The 22,182-nt window shown below is 40.4% G+C and overlaps 3 protein-coding genes across 4 annotated transcripts; all 3 read right to left on the bottom strand.

Moving 5' to 3' along the window:
- Positions 1 to 540: 540 nt before the first annotated feature.
- On the bottom strand, positions 541 to 4,945 carry LOC121604599. Its single transcript, XM_041934160.1, has 11 exons — positions 4,879 to 4,945; positions 4,710 to 4,786; positions 4,166 to 4,465; positions 3,850 to 4,083; positions 3,630 to 3,734; positions 3,317 to 3,532; positions 2,478 to 2,816; positions 1,784 to 2,041; positions 1,446 to 1,542; positions 1,273 to 1,324; positions 541 to 1,183 (listed from the first exon to the last, which is right to left on the bottom strand). Exons 2-11 carry the CDS (start codon positions 4,762 to 4,764, stop codon positions 1,094 to 1,096), a joined length of 1,746 nt encoding a protein of 581 aa, XP_041790094.1. The 5' UTR covers positions 4,765 to 4,786; positions 4,879 to 4,945; the 3' UTR covers positions 541 to 1,093.
- A 3,427-nt stretch (positions 4,946 to 8,372) lies between these two features.
- LOC121604445 lies at positions 8,373 to 9,539 on the bottom strand. Its single transcript, XM_041933957.1, has 4 exons — positions 9,468 to 9,539; positions 9,153 to 9,378; positions 8,944 to 9,048; positions 8,373 to 8,599 (listed from the first exon to the last, which is right to left on the bottom strand). Exons 1-4 carry the CDS (start codon positions 9,537 to 9,539, stop codon positions 8,373 to 8,375), a joined length of 630 nt encoding a protein of 209 aa, XP_041789891.1.
- A 2,483-nt stretch (positions 9,540 to 12,022) lies between these two features.
- LOC121604706 lies at positions 12,023 to 18,206 on the bottom strand. 2 transcript variants are annotated; one of them, XM_041934281.1, is made up of 9 exons: positions 18,139 to 18,206; positions 17,616 to 17,918; positions 17,310 to 17,543; positions 17,008 to 17,112; positions 15,711 to 15,926; positions 13,504 to 13,848; positions 12,556 to 12,807; positions 12,304 to 12,397; positions 12,064 to 12,121 (listed from the first exon to the last, which is right to left on the bottom strand). In XM_041934281.1, the coding sequence occupies exons 1-9, from the start codon at positions 18,191 to 18,193 to the stop codon at positions 12,094 to 12,096; spliced, it is 1,632 nt and encodes a 543-aa protein (XP_041790215.1). In that variant the 5' UTR covers positions 18,194 to 18,206; the 3' UTR covers positions 12,064 to 12,093. The 2 variants fall into 2 exon arrangements, with proteins under 2 accessions (XP_041790216.1, XP_041790215.1); XM_041934282.1 differs by lacking the exon at positions 12,304 to 12,397 and having other exon boundaries at positions 12,023 to 12,121.
- Between the last annotated feature and the right edge of the window lie 3,976 nt (positions 18,207 to 22,182).

The raw sequence follows: 22,182 nt of genomic DNA, 5'->3' as shown, positions 1-22,182 counted from the left end.
ATATTGACCATAGCCTTTCTGATTCTGTCTTATTCACGATCAATATGTTGCTTCAACAACCTGAATCTGATCTTACTTGGAGTAATTTCAGTGTGTCAGCAAATTTTCCATCTAGATGGTCTGATATTGGTCCACCTCATAAAAACTGAAGCAGTGTTCAAAATAGCCAACATATTGCAAGTATTCTGAATAAACAGTATATTCCAAGTTTTTGGAATACATATTCCGGATGAATATTTCAAGAGTTCCAAATATATATTCAAAGTTTCCAAATTTCTTTTTTCTACTTGTTCCTAATGAAAATGAGATGATGCCCTGTGTTTATATCTGTAACATCTGTAACAGAACAAAATTATTGTAGCAAAAGCACTATTGCAATACATACACCCTCAGTACAGGAAGGAGCGTTACCGCAGGTCATTAATTCCCGCCGCTGTCAGACTGTACAACTTTTAGCTACAATTTTGCAAGTTCACATCTCAACCTTAACCAAAAAAGAAATCATCCTGTTTTAATTTTTATTTAAATCTATTTGCACAATTCAAACATCAGGGTAAAAGACTCATAAAATGAATAAATATGAGCAAGAGAGCAAGGGAGCAAAGAGCCATAATCTGAAATTCAATTAACTGCAAATATACCAGACAAACTAAACAGTAACAGTAAGTATTAACAAGATACATATGACAATAAAACATATAAAGTATAACAGGAAAAAGATTGACATAACATCAAAACTGGTGGCAGCAGTATGCAACCATTTACTACTTGTTCTACAGGAAGTTAACAAGAGAATCGTAAAAACTTCAAGATCAACATCATAAACATGCATTTGACCTCCATGAGCTGTGAATCAACATTCGATAAGAGCCTTGCATCTGACCTGAAGTGGTTGCTAAGGCAGGAAGTAGATAGGAAAGTACAAGAGCGAATGGATGTACTGTATCTTTGATCGGACCACATACTTACATACAGATGTTTTTTGCAGTACTCAAATATCTCAATATCTTGCTGACTTCAATCTTAATGGACAAGACATACATTTTGTATGCACTCTGCAAAGCACCTCAGACGGAGATCTAAAATTCTGATATTAAACAATGGCTTCCTGCTGCTCTGCTGATTCAGTCTGCGTGACAGGAGTCACGGCCATGAGTCTGATGTTCTCGTACGGCGAGTCCATCTAAAGGCAGAGAAAGCAGAAGACAGCGAATACACACATGGATGCAAACACACAAACAGTCATTTGTAAGTCTCAGGTGTTGGACTCACCTGTCCAGTTTGTGCTTTGTCACTGAGCTCAGCAGCAGGGGCTTTCTTCTTCCTGGAATTTATTAGTTACATTATGCAAGTTATTAATGTTAAAACAGACATATTAAGTCAACAAGAAGACTTTGAAAACACGAAATGAAGGTGCATAAATGGAAATGTCAAAAGTCCTTTACCTCATCGTCAGGTGGAGGAGAAATACAGCAGGTGGGACCAGTAATAAAACAGCCAATTTTACTGCATTCAGTATCGCTACTGGTTTCCCTGGAAACACTGGAGAGAGGTTGATGTGAGATGTTACCAGTGCAACGCATTCAGAAAAACAAGAAGTAAGATACAAGATTATTATGATAAGATATTTTGTAGGTGAAATCATAATCTCCACAGTCATCAAGTCTTCACTTTCCCTCAACCAAATGTAAAGAAAGCAGCCTTAATGGTTGAGAAGAGTCACAGCAACCTGTTGTTTTGATACCCTAACAGCTATTCAATTCAAATTTAAAGCCATGCTCACGGTGAACAGTCAGAGTCTCTATCTGAGAGCTGATGTTTTGAGGAGCTGTGACAGCACAGGAGTAGTTTCCTGCATGCTGACTGCCGACTGGGTCCAGAACCAGGTGTTTGTTCTGGTTCTCGGACAGGATCAGAGGTCGACTGTTCAGGTACCACATGTAGTTTGTGTTGTCAGTCAGAGGGCAGCTGGTGCTGCAGGTCAGTGTGACTCTCTGACCCTCTGTCACCACTGCAGCAGGAGTAAATGTCACTTTCAGACCTGAAACATGGTTTGATAGATTGATTAACAAAAGAGGCATTGTTTAAGCTTTTGTGTGTATATTGGATAATTAGGCTTTCAATTAACAAAATACCTGATACCAGTTAGTATTTAGAGAATATACAGTATGCGTGAGATAAGACAATGCTTACACAGCACTAAAGCTTCAGGCAAACTCAAATTAAATGTGATACATTGAACAATTTGGAAAAGTTAAAAACTGGCCAATGGACGAGGTTGTGTACTGTTTTTTAGTGTTAAAAATACATAAATTGGGCAGTGGAGGAAGTTATGATGAACTAAGACATTTGAAAGATGACAACTGCTACATCATTCTGTGAAAACTGCAGGCTTAAATGCTTTTAAGCGTGGACAGCAACTCTCAAAGATATTAGTCTGCTGACGGCTGTTATCAACGGTGTGGCTAAAGTATTACCTGTGACAACTAAAGTCACTCCAGGTAAATGAGACTGTGTCCATCGTTCGTCATACATCTGGAGCCTGAATGTGTATTCTGCTGAGTCATTCCTCTGCAGGTTATTGATTCTCAGCATGTGTTCCTTCTCCATGTGGTCATGATACTCCACACGACCGGCATCCTCGGTCAAAATTTCAGCATCCTCCTCATCAAGTCTCTTGACTTTATTCCATATTTTGCTGGCATGCTGATTGCTCGCCTGTGAGTATTCACATGAAATATTCACTGAGGAACCTTCGAGGGCACAAATTCTCCTGCTGACATAATTCACACTCCAACAGTATTTAGAATTGAGACCTGAAATACAGATAAAAGAGTTTTAGTAGAAGTTAAATTCACTGCAAAAATAATTGAGAGTGGTTAAAATCCAGGATTTTAACCAGTCTCAACTTTTTCAATAAAGATCCTATTTATATTTTCAATTTTCTTTTGTGTGGTACAGCACAGACTGTGAGTAATACACAGTGTTTAGTGTTTGAGGCTGAAATAATGAAAGGTGCTAAGAGATCTGCTGATTGTGTCACAAAAACTGAGTCAAGTGAGGTGAGAGGAAAGTCAGATCACCAATTACTGACGTAAAGATATTCTAAATTGAAAAATAATCAGATTTTTGATTAATAACACTTCGAATACAAGTAGAAATGAATCAAACATGACTTGTCAAACTAGTGTCTACATCAAAGCCCATCAAACATTTTATTGCGAGGGGTTTTCTGTTGCCCACCCCCCATGCTGTTGTTATTGCCCTTTAGGCATGCCCTATTCCGTAAGTTGAAAAATATATACTTTATACTCACAATTTTCATCAGAGCGCAGATTTTCATGGCCTTTGACAGCACAGGAGTAGATTTCAAAATATGAGTGTAAAAGTGTGATAGCTTGACTCTCGCAGTGACTGAATAACTGCTTGTTCAAGTACCACCTATAAGCTGTTTGAGGGTCAGCCGTGGGGCAGCTGGTGTCACAGGTCAGTGTGTTACGGTTCTTCACTTGAGTCCTTGTAATGTATACCTCTGTTGGGAGATGAAAAATACACTTTTCATCCATAACTGTGATACAGAGGGATGAGAGATGCGTTTGTGTGTTTGCAAATGTTTGTGGAAAGTTAACCTCTCGGATATGTGATGGAGCAGGGCTCATCCACTGATTTCTGTGTATAAGAACACATTCTCCCTTTAGCGTAGGTCACTTTAAAGCAGGTAGGTGTGACAGAATCTGGATAAAAAACAATGGCATTCAGTATTATTGTTGTTGAACTTGACAATAGGCCATCATAAGATTTATCCAGTTCCGGTTGTGTGTTCTTGAAAGGTTTTGTAATGTCACTCACCCACTGAGACTTCAGGGGCTCTGAGATCCTCGTAGCCTTTGATAGCACAGGAGTACCTGACTGCTTCCTCACTGCTGACCAGATTTTGGTACCAGGGAGACCAGTCCTGATAGAGAAACTCTCTGTTCTTGTACCAGATGTAGGCTGCAGGGTTTTCAGTCAGAGGGCAGCTGGTGCTACACATCAGTGTTACTGTCTGTCCTTCTGTGGTGGGAATCACCTTCACCTGCAGGTCTGAGAGGATGATGATGAATAAAATAAGAAGTCATGTACTGATGTCAGTCTTAAAGTAATGCATTACTGTCCGCTGCTGTACCTGCAACATGGAGCTCAGTTGTGTTGTGCCAGCAGAGTTCTGGTTGGTCAGTTTCTCTGCAGCAGTAAAACTTTGCATCACTCTCATTCACACCTTTGATTGTTAAAGTTAAGTCGCTTCCTTCTGACATATTGTACGTTACATGATTTTCATCTACAGAGAGCTCCTTCTGAACACGTTTAGATCCTTCCAAGTGTTCAGTGTACCATTTCATGCTTGAAGTGGGCTTTTGGGCTGAGCAGGGCAGATCCACTGATGAACCCTTCAAGGCACAGATGCTGTTTGCTCGTCCCTGAGCCCCTTTAACAGAAGGTTCATAGAGAAGATGTGTACCTTGAAATACTGGATGTTTACTCATTATAACACTATAATGTACCGTGAATTAAGGAAATGTTAGCAGTTTATGTGATAATCTTGAGAGCTGATATGCAATGTTTTCTTTTATCTAAGTCAACATAGTTTACCACGATTCAACTACAGTTAATAATCACACATCATGGTAATGGTTTTGCATATATAAAAAGGGATAAACAGTAAATCATACCTGAGATGTACAGGATGAAACCCATAAACACACATCCAGCTTCAGCCAGCTGCATGGCTGCTGCAGTCCTTCAGTTTCTATTTAGGACATTGATTTAGTAACAGTGTTTCTAGCCGCCTTTTCACAACACATCAAGGTGATACATAAGAATAACAAAATGTAAACTCACCAGCCCAAACTGACGGCAGTCTTCTACCAAAGCAATGGCTGAAGAGGACAGAGTGGATTGTTTGTGAGCGTGACGGCGGGTGTGGACGAACTGCTGGTGTATGCCCCGTGACATCAAAGAGTCTCTTCCTTCCTCTTTCAGTGATAAACTGATTGTAAAAATGTCTCATTTCTTTCATTTCATGTTTTTACATGGATACATCATCTTGATTCCATCTAAAGGCAGTAATAACTTTTTATCTCTTCATTCTTTGCCAATAATATTTATTTCTTTTTGACATCTTTACATAGTATATTGCAAAAGTGTGAAACTGTTCCTCAATAGTGTCAATGTTATGAGAGCGAGAGACAGGGATGTGAAGCTGTGAAGAAAGTGTTGCCTGCGTTCGGTTTGTGGTGCAGAGGAGGAAGCTGTGGATGTGACTTTTAAATACAATACTGAACGTTCATACGGAGCCTCAGTTGACTGTCATGTCAGTTCATATTAATCTGAGCATAATCTCAGTGATTTCATGAGAGAAACGAGCAAACGCTGCTTAAAAACACATGGAAGCTGTTCTTGTGCCTCATGGAGGTCAAGAAGTGGGCAGTTCATCTCAAATACAGTCATTTGAAATTGATGGTCTTCATGCACTGGTATGGTGAAAGCCAAACCAGCTAAAACACTAAAAACTTTTGTTGTTTTCAGGTGCTATTTTAATTGGAGAAGAAGAGGGTGCAAACACATGACACACTTGATTAAAAGCGCTCCAGTCAAACCTCAAACGTGGAAAAATTTTCATTGTTTCATCGATTAATTTGAGGAAGGCTGCAGCCTCCTCATCGCTACACACAGATCTTGATGATTTTCCGCCTCTTCAATGGACATTTAAGCCACAAATTACATTATGATTGATACTACTACTACTACTAGTAATAATAATAATAACAATAACAACAACAACAATAATAATAATCATAACCACTGCTACACAGAACAGAATAAAACTGCAGTTCACCTGCTGTGTGTGTGCATGTCCCTGCTACTACTGTCTATTAGTACATTTTGTTTTACTCAACATCAGCATCATTGTAATGAACTTAAACTCAAAAGAGAAATGTATGTACTTATGTATTTATTTTTCATACAGCTGATACAAGAGCAACGGCAAAACAAACCTTACAGTGATATTAACGTTGCATTAGTTTTACTGATTTTACTGAAAAATAATTATTATCTTAAAATGACTGCTTTGCTATGGCTAACATTTAAGCACGTAATTGTCTGTGTAAAACACATCAAGGATACCTAAAAACCAAAGCAGACATTACACAGTGTCTTCCTGCTGCTTTGGTTTTCTCTGTGCTGCATTCACAGGATTCATGACCGTGAATGACACGTTGTCACATTTTGAGTAGTTCTGCAGAGAATAGAAAACAGGAAAGATGACAGAGGAAAACACACGAACACGCAAGTTTCTAGCTCAGATTCTATACTCACCTTTCACGTCTCCCATTCGGCTCAGCGGTGGAGGAACTTCTTCCTGGATTTGTTTTGGTCAGACAGTACAAATTACTGCTACACATGATGTAGACAGCAGGAAGTAAAAGTAAAAGCATGTAAATCAAAGACTGTCAGGTCTTTTACCTCATGCACAGGTGGAAGAGAAGGAGTGGAACTGGGATCATTAATAGGACTACCAGTCTCACTGCATTTATTATTATCATTGATTTTCCTCGAGCTGGAGAGAGATTGATGCAAGATTTGTGTTACTGGTTGGAGCAAAAGCAGGTTGTATGTGTCTTATTCCCTAGAGTTGTGAAATTGCTTCTAATGCCAACAAACTTTTCATTTCAAATGAGCAGGAATGCCCACCGTGAACAGTGAGAGTCCATTCACGTGAGCTGATGTGGGTTTTGACAGCACAGGAGTAGTTTCCTGCATGCTGACTGGTGACTGGGTCTAGAACCAGCTGTTTGTTCTGGTTCTCTGACAGGGTCAGAGGTCGACTGTTCAACTTCCAGATGTAGTTTGTGTTGTCAGCCAGAGGGCAGCTGGTGCTGCAGCTCAGTGTGACTCTCTGACCCTCTGTCACCACTGCAGAGGGCGTAAACGTGACTTTCAGACCTGAAACGTGGTTAGATGGATCACAAACAGATACCGTATTTATTATATTAAGTCAAAAACTTTTATGTGTCAATTTAGCAAACTGACCTGCAGTCATGATAATAACAACCATAATAATAAGTATCCAGTAGCCAATAATATCATCTATTGCAGGTTAATTCCATGAGTTACGTAATGTCAGACCAAAATAAAACCTGTTGTCAGGTTTGTGTGATCTTTGTCTGCAAGCTGATGTCTTAACTAAGCCAAAGATTGTTAATGAGGAAACAGAAGTGTCACTCAGAGTGTTCTTGTAGTTCCCACAACTCCAACAGAGTGATATGAAATCCATCCAATAGCTATCAAGATACTTCTGAAGGTGAGTCACAATTTAACTGTGATGTAAATATAAAAGGTGACTCTCACATAACTGGTCAGCTTTAATGACACCATGAGCAAATTAGCCTGATGTGCACACAGATGATACTAATGTGACGATAATGTTCTTATTACTGTTATTTAATCATCGTGTTATATCTCATTTTTAAAACCTGTATAAAGACAGAGGTGTACAAAATGTGCCGGACTATTTCTTGGCTCGGAGTAGTAAGCAAGGAGACTCCATGAAGTCACTGTGCCTCGCCAAGAAATACTCTGGCATACAACCCACCGTGAAACTGTTTTCACACTTTGGTTTTTGTGCAGAGGAAATAAACAAGATGTATCATGTAAATTAGAGGACTGCAGAGGTGCTGGTAGGCGGATTTTGGCTAACCTGGCTCTAGCGTTGGACAGGGCCGAGATTATGCTCTGAACATGGTGAGCAACAAATTCTCTATTACAAATATACAAATATTATTCTAAAGAATTACCTGTGACAACCAAAGTCACTCCAGGTAAATCGTACTGTTGTGGTTCTCTGAATGTGTATTCTGCCGAGTCATTTTTCGTCAGGTTTTTAATTCTCAGGACGTGGTGGTTCCTCTTGCTGTCATGATACTCCACGCGGCCTGTGGCCTCAATCAGCTCTGCACCTCCTCCCTTCCCACGCCCCTTTATTTTATACCATACTTCAGACTTTGGCTGCTGGTTGTCAGGATGAGAATATTCGCTTGAAATATTGACCGAAGATCCTTCTGGTGCACAGATTCTCCGAGTTGCATAATTCACACTCCAGCAGTACTTAACATCAGGGCCTGAAATACACATCAAAAAACAAAAGTAGCTGATTATTGTTAAAGCTTGAATATGATTATTGATAGATTTTTTATTTTGACTGAAGAACTTTATTAGGGATACAAACAAATACAAATGCATTTTTTGGATATGAACAGATAATGCGCTGGGAACAGATGTAAAATACATCTGAACTTTTGCAGTCATATGAACTGACAAACTGTGTGAGCTGCTTAATACTTACAGACTTCAGCAGACAGCAGAGCCTCCTGGTCTTCCACAGCGCAGGAGACTCTTTTATTTGAGTAGAGGGAGACTGAAAACTTGTGACTTCGGATGTATCTGGATAACTGTCCATTGTGGTACCACCTGAAGGGGGTTCTGGGGTCGGTCAGAGGACAGCTGGTGCTGCAGTTCAGAGTGACATAGCCATCTGCAGGTATCCTTTGAACATGTACTTCTGCTCAGAAATGATTAGAAATAAAGGCAGATTGTGTTTAGCAGTAATTATGCCAGCAGTGAGGATTTGTTTTTGTTTTTGTTTTCATTTCTTAAAGAAAGCGAAGAATGATAATGAACACTTTCTTACTTAATGACAGTGATGTGGCTTACTGATGTCTTGTAGAAAAGGCTCTAATCTGTAACTGACCTGAATGACTACATGTGATTCTTGCTGGGAATAGTCATCACATCCACACTGTGTGAAATAGGGATGCTTGATTGTTTGTCAGAAAGTGTCGCGGGTGGAGGGTTCTGAAGGTGTTTTTGTGTTTGTAAATGTTTGTAGAGTGTGGAGGTCACCACCTCTGGGGTATGTGATGGAGCAGGGCTCATCAGCTGATGTCTGCTTATAAGAACACATTCTCCCTTTAGCATAGGTCACGTTAAAGCAGGTCAGTGTAACAGAATCTGGATATGAAAAAAATAGCACATTCAGGCCATAGTCACAGTTTTTCATACATTTTGAAGTTTATCCAGCGTAACATGACAAGAAGATAAACATGCTCACTCACCCACAGAGACTTCAGGGGCTCTGAGATCCTCGTAGCCTTTGATAGCACAGGAGTACCTGACCGCTTCCTCACTGCTGACCATATGTTGGTACCAGGGAGACCAGTCCTGATAGAGAAACTCTCTGTTCTTGTACCAGATGTAGGCTGCTTGGTTTTCAGTCAGAGGGCAGCTGGTGCTACACATCAGTGTTACTGTCTGTCCCTCTGTGGTGGGAATCACCTTCACCTGCAGGTCTGAGAGGATGATGATGTGTAAAATAAGTTTGATATACTGATGTCAGTCTTAAAGTAATGCATTACTGTCCGCTGCTGTACCTGCAACGTGGAGCTCAATTCTATTGGCCCAGCAGTGTTCTGGTTGGTCAGTTTCTCTGCAGCAGTAAACATTTTCATCACTCTCTGTTAGACCTTTGATCGTTAGAGTGAAATTACTCCCTTCAGACGTGTTGTACTTTACATGATTTCCATCTGCAGAGACCTCTGTCTGAATATGTTGGTAGGCATCCCAGTGTTCAGTGTACCACTTAGTGCTTGAAGTGATCTTTTTAGCTGAGCAGGGCAGATCCACTGACGAACCTTTTAGGGCACAGATGCTGTTTGCTTGTCTCCAAAGACCTTCATTAGCAACGTTTGGACAAATATATGGCTTTCTGGATTAATCAACAAATTAATCAAGAAAAAAGTGAACATTTTCATGTTTTTCTTCTTAGTTCTTAGTTAATCATCATACATAACAGATGTTATACATATCCTGTTTACAATTCATCATTAATATAAGATATTGTGAACAATCATTAATACCTGAGGTGTACAGGATGAAGCCCACGAACATACATCCAACTTCTGCCGACCACATGGCTGTTTGTAGTGTCCAAATTATAACCCTGCGTCAAAATCAACGGCAGTTTACAATAAAAGCCAAAGAGGATAGAATTGACTTTTGATCAGTGGAGGTGAACACACAGCATACAGCTCTGCACTTCACCTCCTTCCTCTTGAGGTCATCATTATTTTTAGCTTTTAAGAATCTATGTACGGTGTTTGTCTGTACATTTCTGCAGCTTGTATTGGATTTTATTGCAACATGCTGCAGTTTTAAACAGCAATACGTGTTCACCAAAAAGATGACAAAGGTGTCAGTGATCAAAGTGTTGTTTGCGGTTGATTGGTTGTTCAAGGGTGCTAAAGGTGTGAAGAGGAAACTGCAGACTTTACTTCAACTGATCTATTGTTAGCCCTACATTTGTTCACATATCACAACATCTTGATATTGATGTTAGGATATATTTCCCAAAGTATTTAAATATGATAGTATAAGGCTGAGCACTATTTGTTCTAATAAGTCGGTCCAACCCTTCAGTCTGAATAGAAATATCTCAAGAACTACAACCCCGATTCCAAAAAAAGCTGGTTCGCTAATGTGTATGTAAAACATACACATTACATGTGACAACATGCACATCCTTTTTGACATAAACAGAACAGAGACAATATATTTAATGTTTGACCTCATCAGCTTCATTGATTTTTGTAAATATCAGCTTATTCTGAATTTGATGCAGCAACACATTTCAACAGGAGCAGCAAAAAGACTGGGAAAGATGTGGAACGCTCCAAAAACACCTGTTTGGAACATTCCACAGGTAAACAGGTCGATTGGTAACAGGTGATAGTATCATGGTTGGGCATGAAAGGAGCATCCTGGAAAGGCTCAGTCGTTCACAAGCGAGGATGGAGCGAGGTTCAACACTTTGTGAACACATGATTGTATGAAGGATGTTACTACATGGGCTCAGGAACACTTCATGAGCCTACAGTATAGTAAAATCTATATCTGTAGTCATGTCTCCTCTAAAATATTTTTTTTACAGAGGCGACTTGGTCTAGGGTTGTATTTACAGATGCTTCTGAGTGATCATAGAAATATTCGAATACTACAGGCAGCAGTGTGTCTCTATGATCTTCTTGCTCTTCTGCAACTTCATATTACAATTTGTCACTTTTGATCATTCAGATTCAGAAGGATTTTATTGATCCCCGTAGGGAAATTCCTTTGTTGCAGTACAAACTGCCCAACACACAGTTAGAAAGAAGAATGAAATACTTAAAAAGGTAAAAAAAAGTAAAAAAAAACTACAGTTACAAACTACTACAAAGATGACATAACCATAATGTTAATAATAATAGTAATTTAAGAGTTAAGATAAAAATGCACAGTATAGAAATTAATGCTGATAATCGTAATACAAGGTAAGAGTTCTACTTCAGCATGAAGGCGACACTACTCTATAGAGCACATAGGCTACAATATAGTATTGAATTGAATATTTACCGGACACAGTTTAGAGAATAGATCCAGGACCAAACTGGCAGAGAGGTGTTATTGAGAGAAAAAGGCACAATTACAAATCTGACTTCAACTTCAGCCACAGACATTGCCATGGATTTATCAATACACCGCACAGTTTCAGAGCCATGGCTGGGTACATAGATCCAAACGTCAGTCACATAATGGACCAATGAGTCAGGCAGACAAGACTAACATATTCAACTAAACAACCCATCTGCTACTCAGGGATGGTGAGGAGGGATGCATTTTGTTAACATGTGTGAAGGTCACCTACAATTTGTACAAATTAAGCCAGTATAGCAGTATTTTTCAATCACAATTATAATAGACTCTTAATTGAGTTCAAAAGAAATTTTCTTTTACATCCATATTACAGTTTTAACATGACAAGTACACAATAAACAATGAAATATTTAAGATGCATTACTTGTTTTGGATGCTCTGAGAAAGAAGCAATGCACGAAAAGCTGACAAAGTCAAAGCCTTTGCATTGTCAGATCAAGTCTCACCAACTTGTACCGCGGTGATCAAGACATGCAGTATTTCCACACTGTGTGGAACAGTGTCTTCCTGCTGTTCCTGGTTCAGGATTCATGACCATGACTTAGAGCGAGTCCATCTACAGGGCAGTTAAAACAAAGAAGGTGACCAAGGGAAATGCATATGTGCACACACACATGCACATGCAAACACACTATTGGTCAAGCAGTTCAAATTACTATTGTTAAAAGCAAAGTCAAAATGCAGACTACAGGAAGTGAAAGTAAAAGCATTTCAATTGAAGTCTGTCAAGTCTTTTACCTCATCCACAGGTGGAAGAGAAGCAGAGGAATCGGGATTAGTAATGCGACTACCAGTCTTACTACATTAATTATTGCCATTGAGTTTCCTTGAGCTGGAGAGAAATGGATTTAAGATTTGTGTCAGTGGTTGGCTAAAACTTTAAAAGAATACAAAAGGAGAGGAAAAGGTTATGTGTCCTATTCCCTTACAATTGCAAAAGTTTGTCTAATGCCTCAAACACCTTCGGTTAAAATGAAAAGGCATGTCCACCTTGCACAGTGAGAGTCACTTCAGGACTGCTGAAGCCTTCTTGAGATTTGACAGCACAGGAGTAGTTTCCTGCATGCTGACTGCCGACCGGATCCAGAACCAGACACTTGTTTTGTGTCTCTGGCAGGGTCAGAGGTTGACTGTTCAAGAACCAAATGTAGTTGTCAGCCAGAGGGCAGCTGGTGCTGCAGGTCAGTGTGACTCTCTGACCCTCTGTCACCACTGCAGACGGAGTCATTGTCACTTTCAGGCCTGGAGGATGGTTAGACTGGTCAGTAAATGTAAAAGACATGAGTTATGATTGAAACTTGACTGTGTATATTTGGTAAACTGATTTGTAGTCATGTACACATTGATAAAACCATAAAAAGCCTTTTAGTGACCTCTATAGCAGCCCTCTTGGTCTTCCTGTTAGCTGCCATGTCTTAATTGCATTACGAACTAAGGAAACGGCTACCTGGAAATGCTTTGCTATCTTCTTATAGCCTTCTCCTGCTATGTGGGCATCAGATATTTTAATTTTAAGAGTGCTAGACGGCTGTTTGGCAGAATCAGACCACTTATAAAGCTTTGAAATTTGCATCATTTGGCCTTTCCTAACGATGCCTGTTTATAAACCATAGCCTAAACAAGCTAATTAAGGTCTGAGACCTAAGTAAAAGTTATCTGAGAATGCAAATATCTTGGGTTTCCAAAACTTGTGCATACGACTACAGGTTTGTCAGATTTTAGTATAGCGGAGTCTGTGGCGTCACTAGCATGTGAACGGTGTTTGTGTAATTACTCTCACTGCCAGAGGTTGGAGACAAAAGTATCACACGGCACATTTAAGTCTGAACCACCCTTCTGTCCTGCTGGACTGACAGAGTGTAGTATGCTGACTGCTTGTATCTGATCGGGGAGGGACACAGTCTGAGAGATACCCAGGTGTTTACCCTGAAGAATTACCTGTGACAACCAGAGTCACTCCAGGAGAATCAAAAGACTCTTTCTCTGCTCTGGATTTTGTCGGGAGTCTAAGCATATATTCTGCTGAATCCTCCTTCTTTAGCTTTTTAATTCTCAAGATGTGGCTGCCATTCATGTTTTCATGATACTCCAGATGACCTGCAGCCCCTGTCAGGTTTTCAGCGACATTCTCACCACTTCTCTTCATTTTATACCAAGTTTTAGAGTATGGCTGCCAGCCGACGGGATACGAGTATTCACTGGAAATGTTCACAGATGAGCCCTCCACAGCACAGATTCTTCTGATGAAGTAGTTCACAATTTTGCATCCCTTATCAATGCTACCTGAAATACAAATGGAAGACCAAATGTTAAACTTAAAGAAGAAGAAGAAGAAGAAGAAGACTTTAAAGCTCTGTAAAGCTGTGGATCCAGGTGATGATCCTCTGTAGGCTCATCACTTCGAGTGACTCCTTTCACATTGTCATTTGATACGTAATTGTTATGATGAAAATATCTGCTTTGTTTCTTAAAAAAATACTTAAGGTTAACAACTTTAACTTTTCAGTGGGCATAAAATATGTTAGATAAGATAAGATAAGATTAAACCTTATTTATCACACAGTTATCGCGATGACATGCAAGAACTCCCTCGGCAGGTAATAATATTGTTTGAATATGATGTTTTTTCTTTTACCTCTTATAAATCCTGCAAATTCTTTAATAGAACATCAATCTGAAAGTAGTAAAAGACAGAGAAATACAGAGAAGCTTGACCTTCACCTTTAGGTCTTCATTTCTCGCTGTTCTACTGTGTGCATACTGTATTTATATTAGCATATTCATATTTATCCCTTACTGTTTATCCTATCTATTACCTCAATCAGTATGTGCATTACTCTGCACCTAACTGTTTGTTGCACTTCTGGTTAAATGCATGACTGCATTTGATTGTTTCAGTACTTGAAATGCAATGATTATAATGAATCTGTCACAGCCCAGCCCTAAACTGTCCTGCAGTCTGACATGCAGGGTTGGCCCTGCATATTCCTGTCCACTTTTCCCCTGTGGCCCTGCCCTCTGGTGACAATGGTCTGAACCTACACCACACCACCAGCGACCAATCACCTACCACAGCCTGGCTACACCTGCCTCCACTCTGCTCATCAGCTACGACTTTAAAACTAAGCCAAGGACTACGGTCATTGCAAGATTGTTGTTTGCTACTCGGAAGTGTACTCTTCGCTTGTTGCTCATGCTCATGCTCATGCTCGTGCTCGTGCTCGTGCTCGTGCTCGTGCTCGTGCTCGTGGTCAAGCCTTGCCTTGTCTGTTTTGCCTAGTTTGTGACCCTTCTTGCCATGTGAGTTTTGTCCTTGATAACTGGAAGCTTTTTGGAACTGTTTTTGGAGTTTTTGCCATGTGAGCCTTTTTCTGTTTTTGGACAATTTTGGGACATTTCTGCCTCTTTTACTTTGCTTGTGTTTTTGGCTTTTTGCAACTTCCTGCCCTGTGATCATTTATTGCCCGGTATCCTGAACTCTGCCTGTCCTTGACTTTAATATTTTGCCCACGCCCTCTGTGCCTCTGCCTGTACATTGCCTGTGCTTCCAACTCTGCCTGCCATTGACTCTGATATTCTGCCTCATCCCTGTCGGTGCCTTTGCCGAGATTAAACTACACTTTGACATTTTGTCTTTGCTCCTGGGTCCCCTAGCCTTGTTCAGCCACACCACCCTGACAGAATCAAATCTAATTGCGGGATAGTATTTTGTCATTGTGACACTTAAAAGTTGCACTAATCAGTGATTTAAAATTAACATGCTGTTTTAATGAAATATTTTAGTAAGGTTAATAATGTCATCAGTTTTTCACTTTTCTAGAAGCCATCTGAAAAAGTTACAAAGATATCTGTATTATAAATGCTAATAAATCATTAACAAAGTAATGATGATTAATTAATTAACAATGAACTATGCTTGAGAAGGATTTTTTACAACCCAAAAGTTGTTCTTATGAATGACATATAACCAGTATATAAATCTTTGATAATTTTTTTTATTTAGCATTAAGAAACCCATTAACTGAAGCTTAAAAACCCTTCAGGTCGCCTGATTAAAAAGTGATGCTCAAACAATATTTAAATGATGCTTCTTATTATAGATACTCAAACTAATGACAGAGAGACAACGGCTGGTTCATACTCACAGACACTAGCAGTGTGCAGATCCTCATGGCCTTTCATACTACAGGAGTATTCACCAGGCCTACTGGGAACTGTTAAGTGTTGACTGTCAGAGTTTTTGTAAAGGCGTGAATCCCAGTACCACCTATAGGCAGTTTTAGGGTGAGTCAGAGGACAGCTGGGGGTACAGGTCAGTCTGAAATAGTTGTCTTCCAAAGGAGTTTTTTGAACATGTACTTCTGTTGGGACATGATAAAGACACATCAGTTACTGTGCCATGTTACATTGAAAAATTAATTAATCAAACATATGAATTATTTGATTCTTGAACTGGCTTGAGGAAATAATGTGTGAAACTGTTGTCACTGAAAGTATAAAGGTGAAGATTTACTTTTTGTTCTTTTTTTAATAAACTATGATAAGACAAACAGAAATTATATAGCTAACACATCTTTATTATGAAAATATGATTTTTTGTTGGCACTACGCATCACAGATTCTTGTTTGCATATAATATTAATACAGGTGATTTTTCAAATAAAAAGACAAAAAACAGAACAGCTTTTTGTGTTTAGTCCTCAGTCTTTTAGCATTATATCATATATGCAGCCATTGAGTACATTATTAAGAAAAACAGGTTGATTGGTAACAGGTGATAGCATCATGATTGGGTATGAAAGGAGCATCCTGGAAAGGTCTTTCACAAGTAGGGATGGAGGGAAATTCACATGATAATATGTAGGATTTTACTACACGGGCTCAGGAACACATTGTTGTCGTTAAACACAGCTTGTTTGCAAATGATTGCATTATGTTTTTATTGACCTTTTTCACAGCGTCCCAACTTTATTACTATCATGGTTGTAGTAATGTTAAATGCACATGCTATGCACTGAAATTCTCCCATAGACACACTGGAGAACCTGACATTGGAGAGCTGCCAGCCAAGATACGATGCCGGTCCCCACATGGCACCTCTTTCAAAGGAACATGGAGTAAATGTGCTTGTATGGACTGTGAAAGCTCCACCACACTCCTTGTCTTTCCAGCAGAGAAACAGAGAGTCTGACAGTAGCTAGCTCTGACTACCAGCTCTATGTCGCTGTCCATGCAACACTAAATGGTTGTCATTCATTCCCCCTTTTGTCCCCCGACCTTCAGCATCATCCACTACATAGCCACAAGGCCACGTCTCATGCCTCTGTTACATTTTTTTAAAACTTACTGATAGAAAGAGATTTCTAGCAGAATTTGAGGATGTAGTTACCCTTCAAAGGATGTCAGGGTGGGATATGTTTGCGTGTGTCTGGGAAACTTGACCTGTTGGAAATGCAATGGAGCAGGGCTCATCCTCTGATGCATGATTGTAAGAACACATTCCCCCTTTAGCATAGGTCACATGAAAGCAGGTTGATGTGACTGAATCTGGACAAAAAGAAAAGACATTCAGTATTTTCAATAATGAAGTTATAGTGTTTCGGAAACTTTACAATTTCAGGTCATAATGAGCTACGAGACATGAGCTTAACACCACTGTGACATCACTGCTGGGTGTGGTTACAGGTGCAACAAAGCACACTTCTGACCATATGTTTCGTCATGTAATAACCAATGGCACTCACCCACTGAGACTTCCGGGGCTCTGAGATCCTCGTAGCCTTTGATAGCACAGGAGTACCTGACTGCTTCCTCACTGCTGACCATATGTTGGTACCAGGGAGACCAGTCCTGATAGAGAAACTCTCTGTTCTTGTACCAGATGTAGGCTGCAGGGTTTTCAGTCAGAGGGCAGCTGGTGCTACACATCAGTGTTACTTTCTGTCCCTCTGTGGTGGGAATCACCTTCACCTGCAGGTCTGAGAGGATTGTGAGTAAAATAAGAATTGATGTATTGATGCATTACTAAAATTGACAGCCAGCTGCTGTACCTGTGACGTAGAGCTCAGTTCTATAGATCCAGCAGTGTCCTGCGTTGTCACTTGTGGTTCCACAGCAGTAATAACCGGCATCGCTCTCTCTCAGATCATTGATTGTCAAAGTGAAGTTACTCTCCCCAGATATGTTGTACGTTGTTCGATTTCCATCTCCAAAGAGGTCATTCCGAACAAACCTGGAGATGTTCCAGTGGACAGTGTACCAGCTCATGTTTGAAGTGAGATATTCAGCTGAGCAGGGCAGATCCACCGATGAACCCTTTAAAGCACAGATCCTATCTGCTCGCCCCCGATCCCCTTTAACAGAAGCTTTCATCAGTAAACATCTGGCATATCAATGCCAGATGTCAAAAAAGCAGCTGCACACAGTGATCATGTTAGGCTGAGGAGTACTCCTCGTGATGAGACAAGTAAAAATTGGCGGAATGCTCCTTTAGGGATGATACGTCATACCTATTGTACATAGAGTGCCATGAAAACAGATTAGTGTGGAATGAAATGGGATAAACATTCCTACCTGATACATAGAGGATGAAACCCGCAAACAAACACCCAGCTTCGGCCAACAACATGGCTGCTGTCGTCTCTAAACTAATAATCAGACAAAATGTTGAATATATTAATATAGAATGATATATGTTGAGTATTTCTATCAATCTCTTCACAAATATGTAACTTACTATCCATCCATTTTGACATTTTTATATAGTGTGTTTGCTTTCCATTCAAAACCATTCGAAACCCTAACTCTCCTCTCGTTTCAGAACCCTGACTTCCTGGTGTCTTTCCCGCCTGTCTGATTGTCTGCCCCGCCCTGATTGTCTCCACCTGTTCCTTGTTACCTCATGTATATACACTCACCGGGCACTTTATTAGGTACACCTATCCAACTGCTCGTTAGCACAAATTTCTAATCAGCCAATCACATGGCAGCAACTCAATGCATTTAGGGATGTAGACATGGTGAAGACGATCTGCTGCAGGTCAAACCGAGCATCAGAATGGGGAAGAAAGTGATTTAAGTGACTTTGAACGTGGCATGGTTGTTGGTGTCAGACGGGCTGGTCTGAGTATTTCAGAAACTGCTGATCTACTGGGATTTTCACGCACAACCATCTCTACAGAGAATGGTCCGAAAAAGAGAAAATATCTAGTGAGCGGCAGTTCTGTGGGCAAAAATGCCTTGTTGATGCCAGAGGTCAGAGGAGAATGGCCAGACTGGTTCAAGCTGATAGAAAGGCAACAGTAACTCAAATAACCACTCGTTACAACCGAGGTATGCAGAAGAGCATCTCTGGCTGCACAACACGTCGAACCCTGAGGCAAATGGGCTACAGCAGCAGAAGACCACACCGCGTCCCACTCCTGTCAGATAACAGGAAACTGAGGCTACAATTCGCACAGGCTCACCAAAATTGGACAATAGAAGATTGGAAAAATGCTGCCTGGTCTGATGAGTCTCGATTTCTGCTGCAACATTCAGATGGTAGGTTCAGAATTTGGCGTCAACACCATGAAAGCATGGATCCATCCTGCCTTGTATCAATTGTTAGTACCAATTGAGCATTGTTTCAATGCCACAGCATACCTGAGTATTGTTGCTGACCATGTCCATCCCTTTATGACCACAGTGTACCCATCTTCTGATGGCTACTTCCAGCAGGATAACGCACCATGTCATAAAGCTCGAATCATCTCAGATTGGTTTCTTGACAATGAGTTCACTGAACTCAAATGGCCTCCACACTCACCAGATATCAATCCGATAGAGCACCTTTGGGATGTGGTGGAACGGGAGATTTGCATCATGAATGTGCAGCCGACAAATCTGCAGCAACTGCCTGATGCTATCATGTCAATATGGAATTCCTGTCTGAGGAATGTTTCCAGTACCATGTTGAATCTATGCCACGAAGGATTAAGGCAGTTCTGAAGGCAAAAGGGGGTCCAACCCGGTACAAGCAAGGTGTACATAATAAAGTGGCCAGTGACATGTAGTCTGCGTCTCCCCTTGTCCTGTGCCAGATTGTCTTGTGAACTTCGTGATCCATGTTAGTCCTTACCAAGCACCTTTTGTTCATAGTTTTTGTAGTCAGGGCATTTTTGTTATTAAACCGGCCTTGAGCCCTTTTTCTACTTTGGTGTTATTTTCGAGTCGTGCATTTGAGTCCAGTACCTCATGTCTGAGCGCTTGTGTCACAAATGAGGAAAAAATATAGGAAAATATAAAATTTATGGAGTTAAGAGAAATAACTGAACGCACTTTATAATTCAATAATAACAGCAAAAAATTAAAAGTAGTAGAAAAGGTTACTCACTTTGATACTGTTCCAAACCTGTGTGCATGACTCCAGACTTGTATACTGTCACATTCTAACAGGTTTTTTTTTTTTTTTAAATGCTGTTGATTTCCTACACTTCCGGACCCTCCCTTCTATTGCCAAATATGTGGCCGTTGCTTCATATAAACATAGATATCAGCACAGATATCAGCCTACCAGCTGATACTAAAGCTGCACATGGATGTGGTCAACATGTGTTACACAAGAGGTTCCACTTCATGAGAATTATGAACCGTGAACCGCAGTATATGTGACATTCAGGCCGTAAGCACTCACACTAAATCACCTAATGTCAAGTTCAGTGAATTTGGGCAACAGAGGGAGGACTCAAATGCAGACAACACAAATACATAATATACTACACTAGAATATGAAGCAGCACTGAGACCCAGTCTACCTATATGGGATCATAATTTCTGCAACTTCCCGAAACCTACAACTCGACGAGCGCTGAAATGAGGCAGCGGGTGGCTGAACTTCTCTCTCAAGATCTCTTTATCCATTCTTCACATGACTGTTTCCACCCCTTTTTGCATGTTCAAGGATGAATGAACTACGAATGCCACTGAACAAGGATTGTCTGACAGTTATCTCTGTTGAACGCTTCACACTTCTGCCTTTTGGCACGGTCAAACAACACATACACATTCCATACCAGCTATTCTGAAGCCTTTCGTTAGTAACTGTGCTGCAGAATTTCAGACTAATTGTTATCATGCTACATCTTCTTATTACTGTACACAATATTGGCCTTTTAGAGCACAAGTGTATTGACTCATTTGATTTCTTGAAACTGAATCAGAACTTTCCCAGATACAATGCATGCTGGGAAATAAGACAATCAAAGTTTCTGAGCAACTTAATGTGATGAGTTACTGTGATACAGTATGTGATGATATTTATTTTCATAATTTATGACTTGAAACTGACAATCTGACTAATTATATGATTTTATTTTCTGAAACTAATTAAGACGTTTTGGAGTAGTAAAGGAAGAATCAAGTATCTTTGGCCATGTAGTCATGTCACGTAGTCTTATCTTACATTAGTATTTGAGTGGACTCAAAGTTGTGATTTCCCGCTTAAAACCACTAGAGGGAGACAATGTACTCTGTTAGACTGCAGCAGGGCCATGTGCATGAAGTTCAAACCCATCTGAGTCAGGCTGTGTGCTTTATTTTCAGATTGTTGTCTGACATATCCAGCCCTGGTATATGTTTTCCATGTGATCACCTTTATGTGATGATGTGCAATATATATATATATATAGACATATATATATATATATATATATATATATATATATATATATATCTCCTTCTTCTTTCACAATATGCTTCAGTTGTAATTTTAGAGAGACTATTGGAAAAAAGGCAGTTGGAATCAGCCAACAATTAGCACTCGACCATTATGTGCACTTATTTTGATTTGTTTTGATACTCACCTGGTTGTGACCTGATATGAAAATATGTTTTAAATTGATTTAGGAAGCATGTGTATTGTAGGAAAAGTGCATGTGTTTCATTTGTTTGTCTTTTTCCTCCTTGTGTGCATTTTCAATGTGTCACAATATCGCACATAACGCAACACAGGGCAGACTGTCGTGAGAGTCAACAGCTGGCGGAGGAAGTCAGATCTGTCTTCTGGCATTTCTCTCTCTCTCTCTCTCTCTCTTCTACTCCTCCATGTCTCTCTACCTCTCTCTCTCTCTCTTTTTAGCTCCTCCATCTCTCTCTCTCTGTCTCTCTCTTTAGCTCCTCTATGCCCCCCTTCAGCTCCTCCATGCCCCCCTCTCTCTTCTCCTCCATGTCTCTCTCCCCCTCTCTCTTCAGCTCCTCCATGTCTCTCTCTCCCCCCCTCTCTCTTCAGCTCCTCCATGTCTCTCTCCCCTCTCTCTCTCTCTTCAGCTCCTCCATGTCTCTCTCCCCCCCTCTCTCTCTCTCTCTCTCTTCAGCTCCTCCATGTCTCTCTCCCCTCTCTCTCTCTCTCTCTTCAGCTCCTCCATGTCTCTCTCCCCTCTCGCTCTCTCTCTCTTCAGCTCCTCCATGTCTCTCTCCCCTCTCTCTCTCTCTCTCTCTCTCTCTCTCTCTCTCTTCAGCTCCTCCATGTCTCTCTCCCCTCTCTCTCTCTCTCTCTCTTCAGCTCCTCCATGTCTCTCTCCCCCCCTCTCTCTCTCTCTCTCTTCAGCTCCTCCATGTCTCTCTCCCCCCCTCTCTCTT

This window comes from Chelmon rostratus, chromosome 3, assembly GCF_017976325.1.
Source record: "Chelmon rostratus isolate fCheRos1 chromosome 3, fCheRos1.pri, whole genome shotgun sequence".
Classification (NCBI taxonomy): Eukaryota; Metazoa; Chordata; class Actinopteri; order Chaetodontiformes; family Chaetodontidae; genus Chelmon; species Chelmon rostratus.
The sequence above is the reverse complement of the archived record's forward strand: the minus strand, read 5'-3'. Positions and strand labels throughout refer to the sequence as shown.

Coding starts and splice junctions, on each gene's coding strand:
- LOC121604445 (XM_041933957.1), bottom strand. CDS start 9,539: ATGTTTACTGCTGCAGAGAAACTGACCAACCAGAACACTGCTGGGCCA. Junction 9,379..9,467: donor AATTGAGCTCCACGTTGCAG/GTACAGCAGCGG, acceptor TCAGACCTGCAG/GTGAAGGTGATTCCCACCAC. Junction 9,049..9,152: donor AGCCCCTGAAGTCTCTGTGG/GTGAGTGAGCAT, acceptor TTTCATATCCAG/ATTCTGTTACACTGACCTGC.
- LOC121604599 (XM_041934160.1), bottom strand. CDS start 4,764: ATGCAGCTGGCTGAAGCTGGATGTGTGTTTATGGGTTTCATCCTGTAC. Junction 4,084..4,165: donor AACTGAGCTCCATGTTGCAG/GTACAGCAGCGG, acceptor TCATCCTCTCAG/ACCTGCAGGTGAAGGTGATT. Junction 3,735..3,849: donor AGCCCCTGAAGTCTCAGTGG/GTGAGTGACATT, acceptor TTTTTTATCCAG/ATTCTGTCACACCTACCTGC.
- LOC121604706 (XM_041934281.1), bottom strand. CDS start 18,193: ATGTTGTTGGCCGAAGCTGGGTGTTTGTTTGCGGGTTTCATCCTCTAT. Junction 17,113..17,309: donor AGCCCCGGAAGTCTCAGTGG/GTGAGTGCCATT, acceptor CTTTTTGTCCAG/ATTCAGTCACATCAACCTGC. Junction 15,927..17,007: donor CTCCATTGCATTTCCAACAG/GTCAAGTTTCCC, acceptor ATGTCCCAACAG/AAGTACATGTTCAAAAAACT.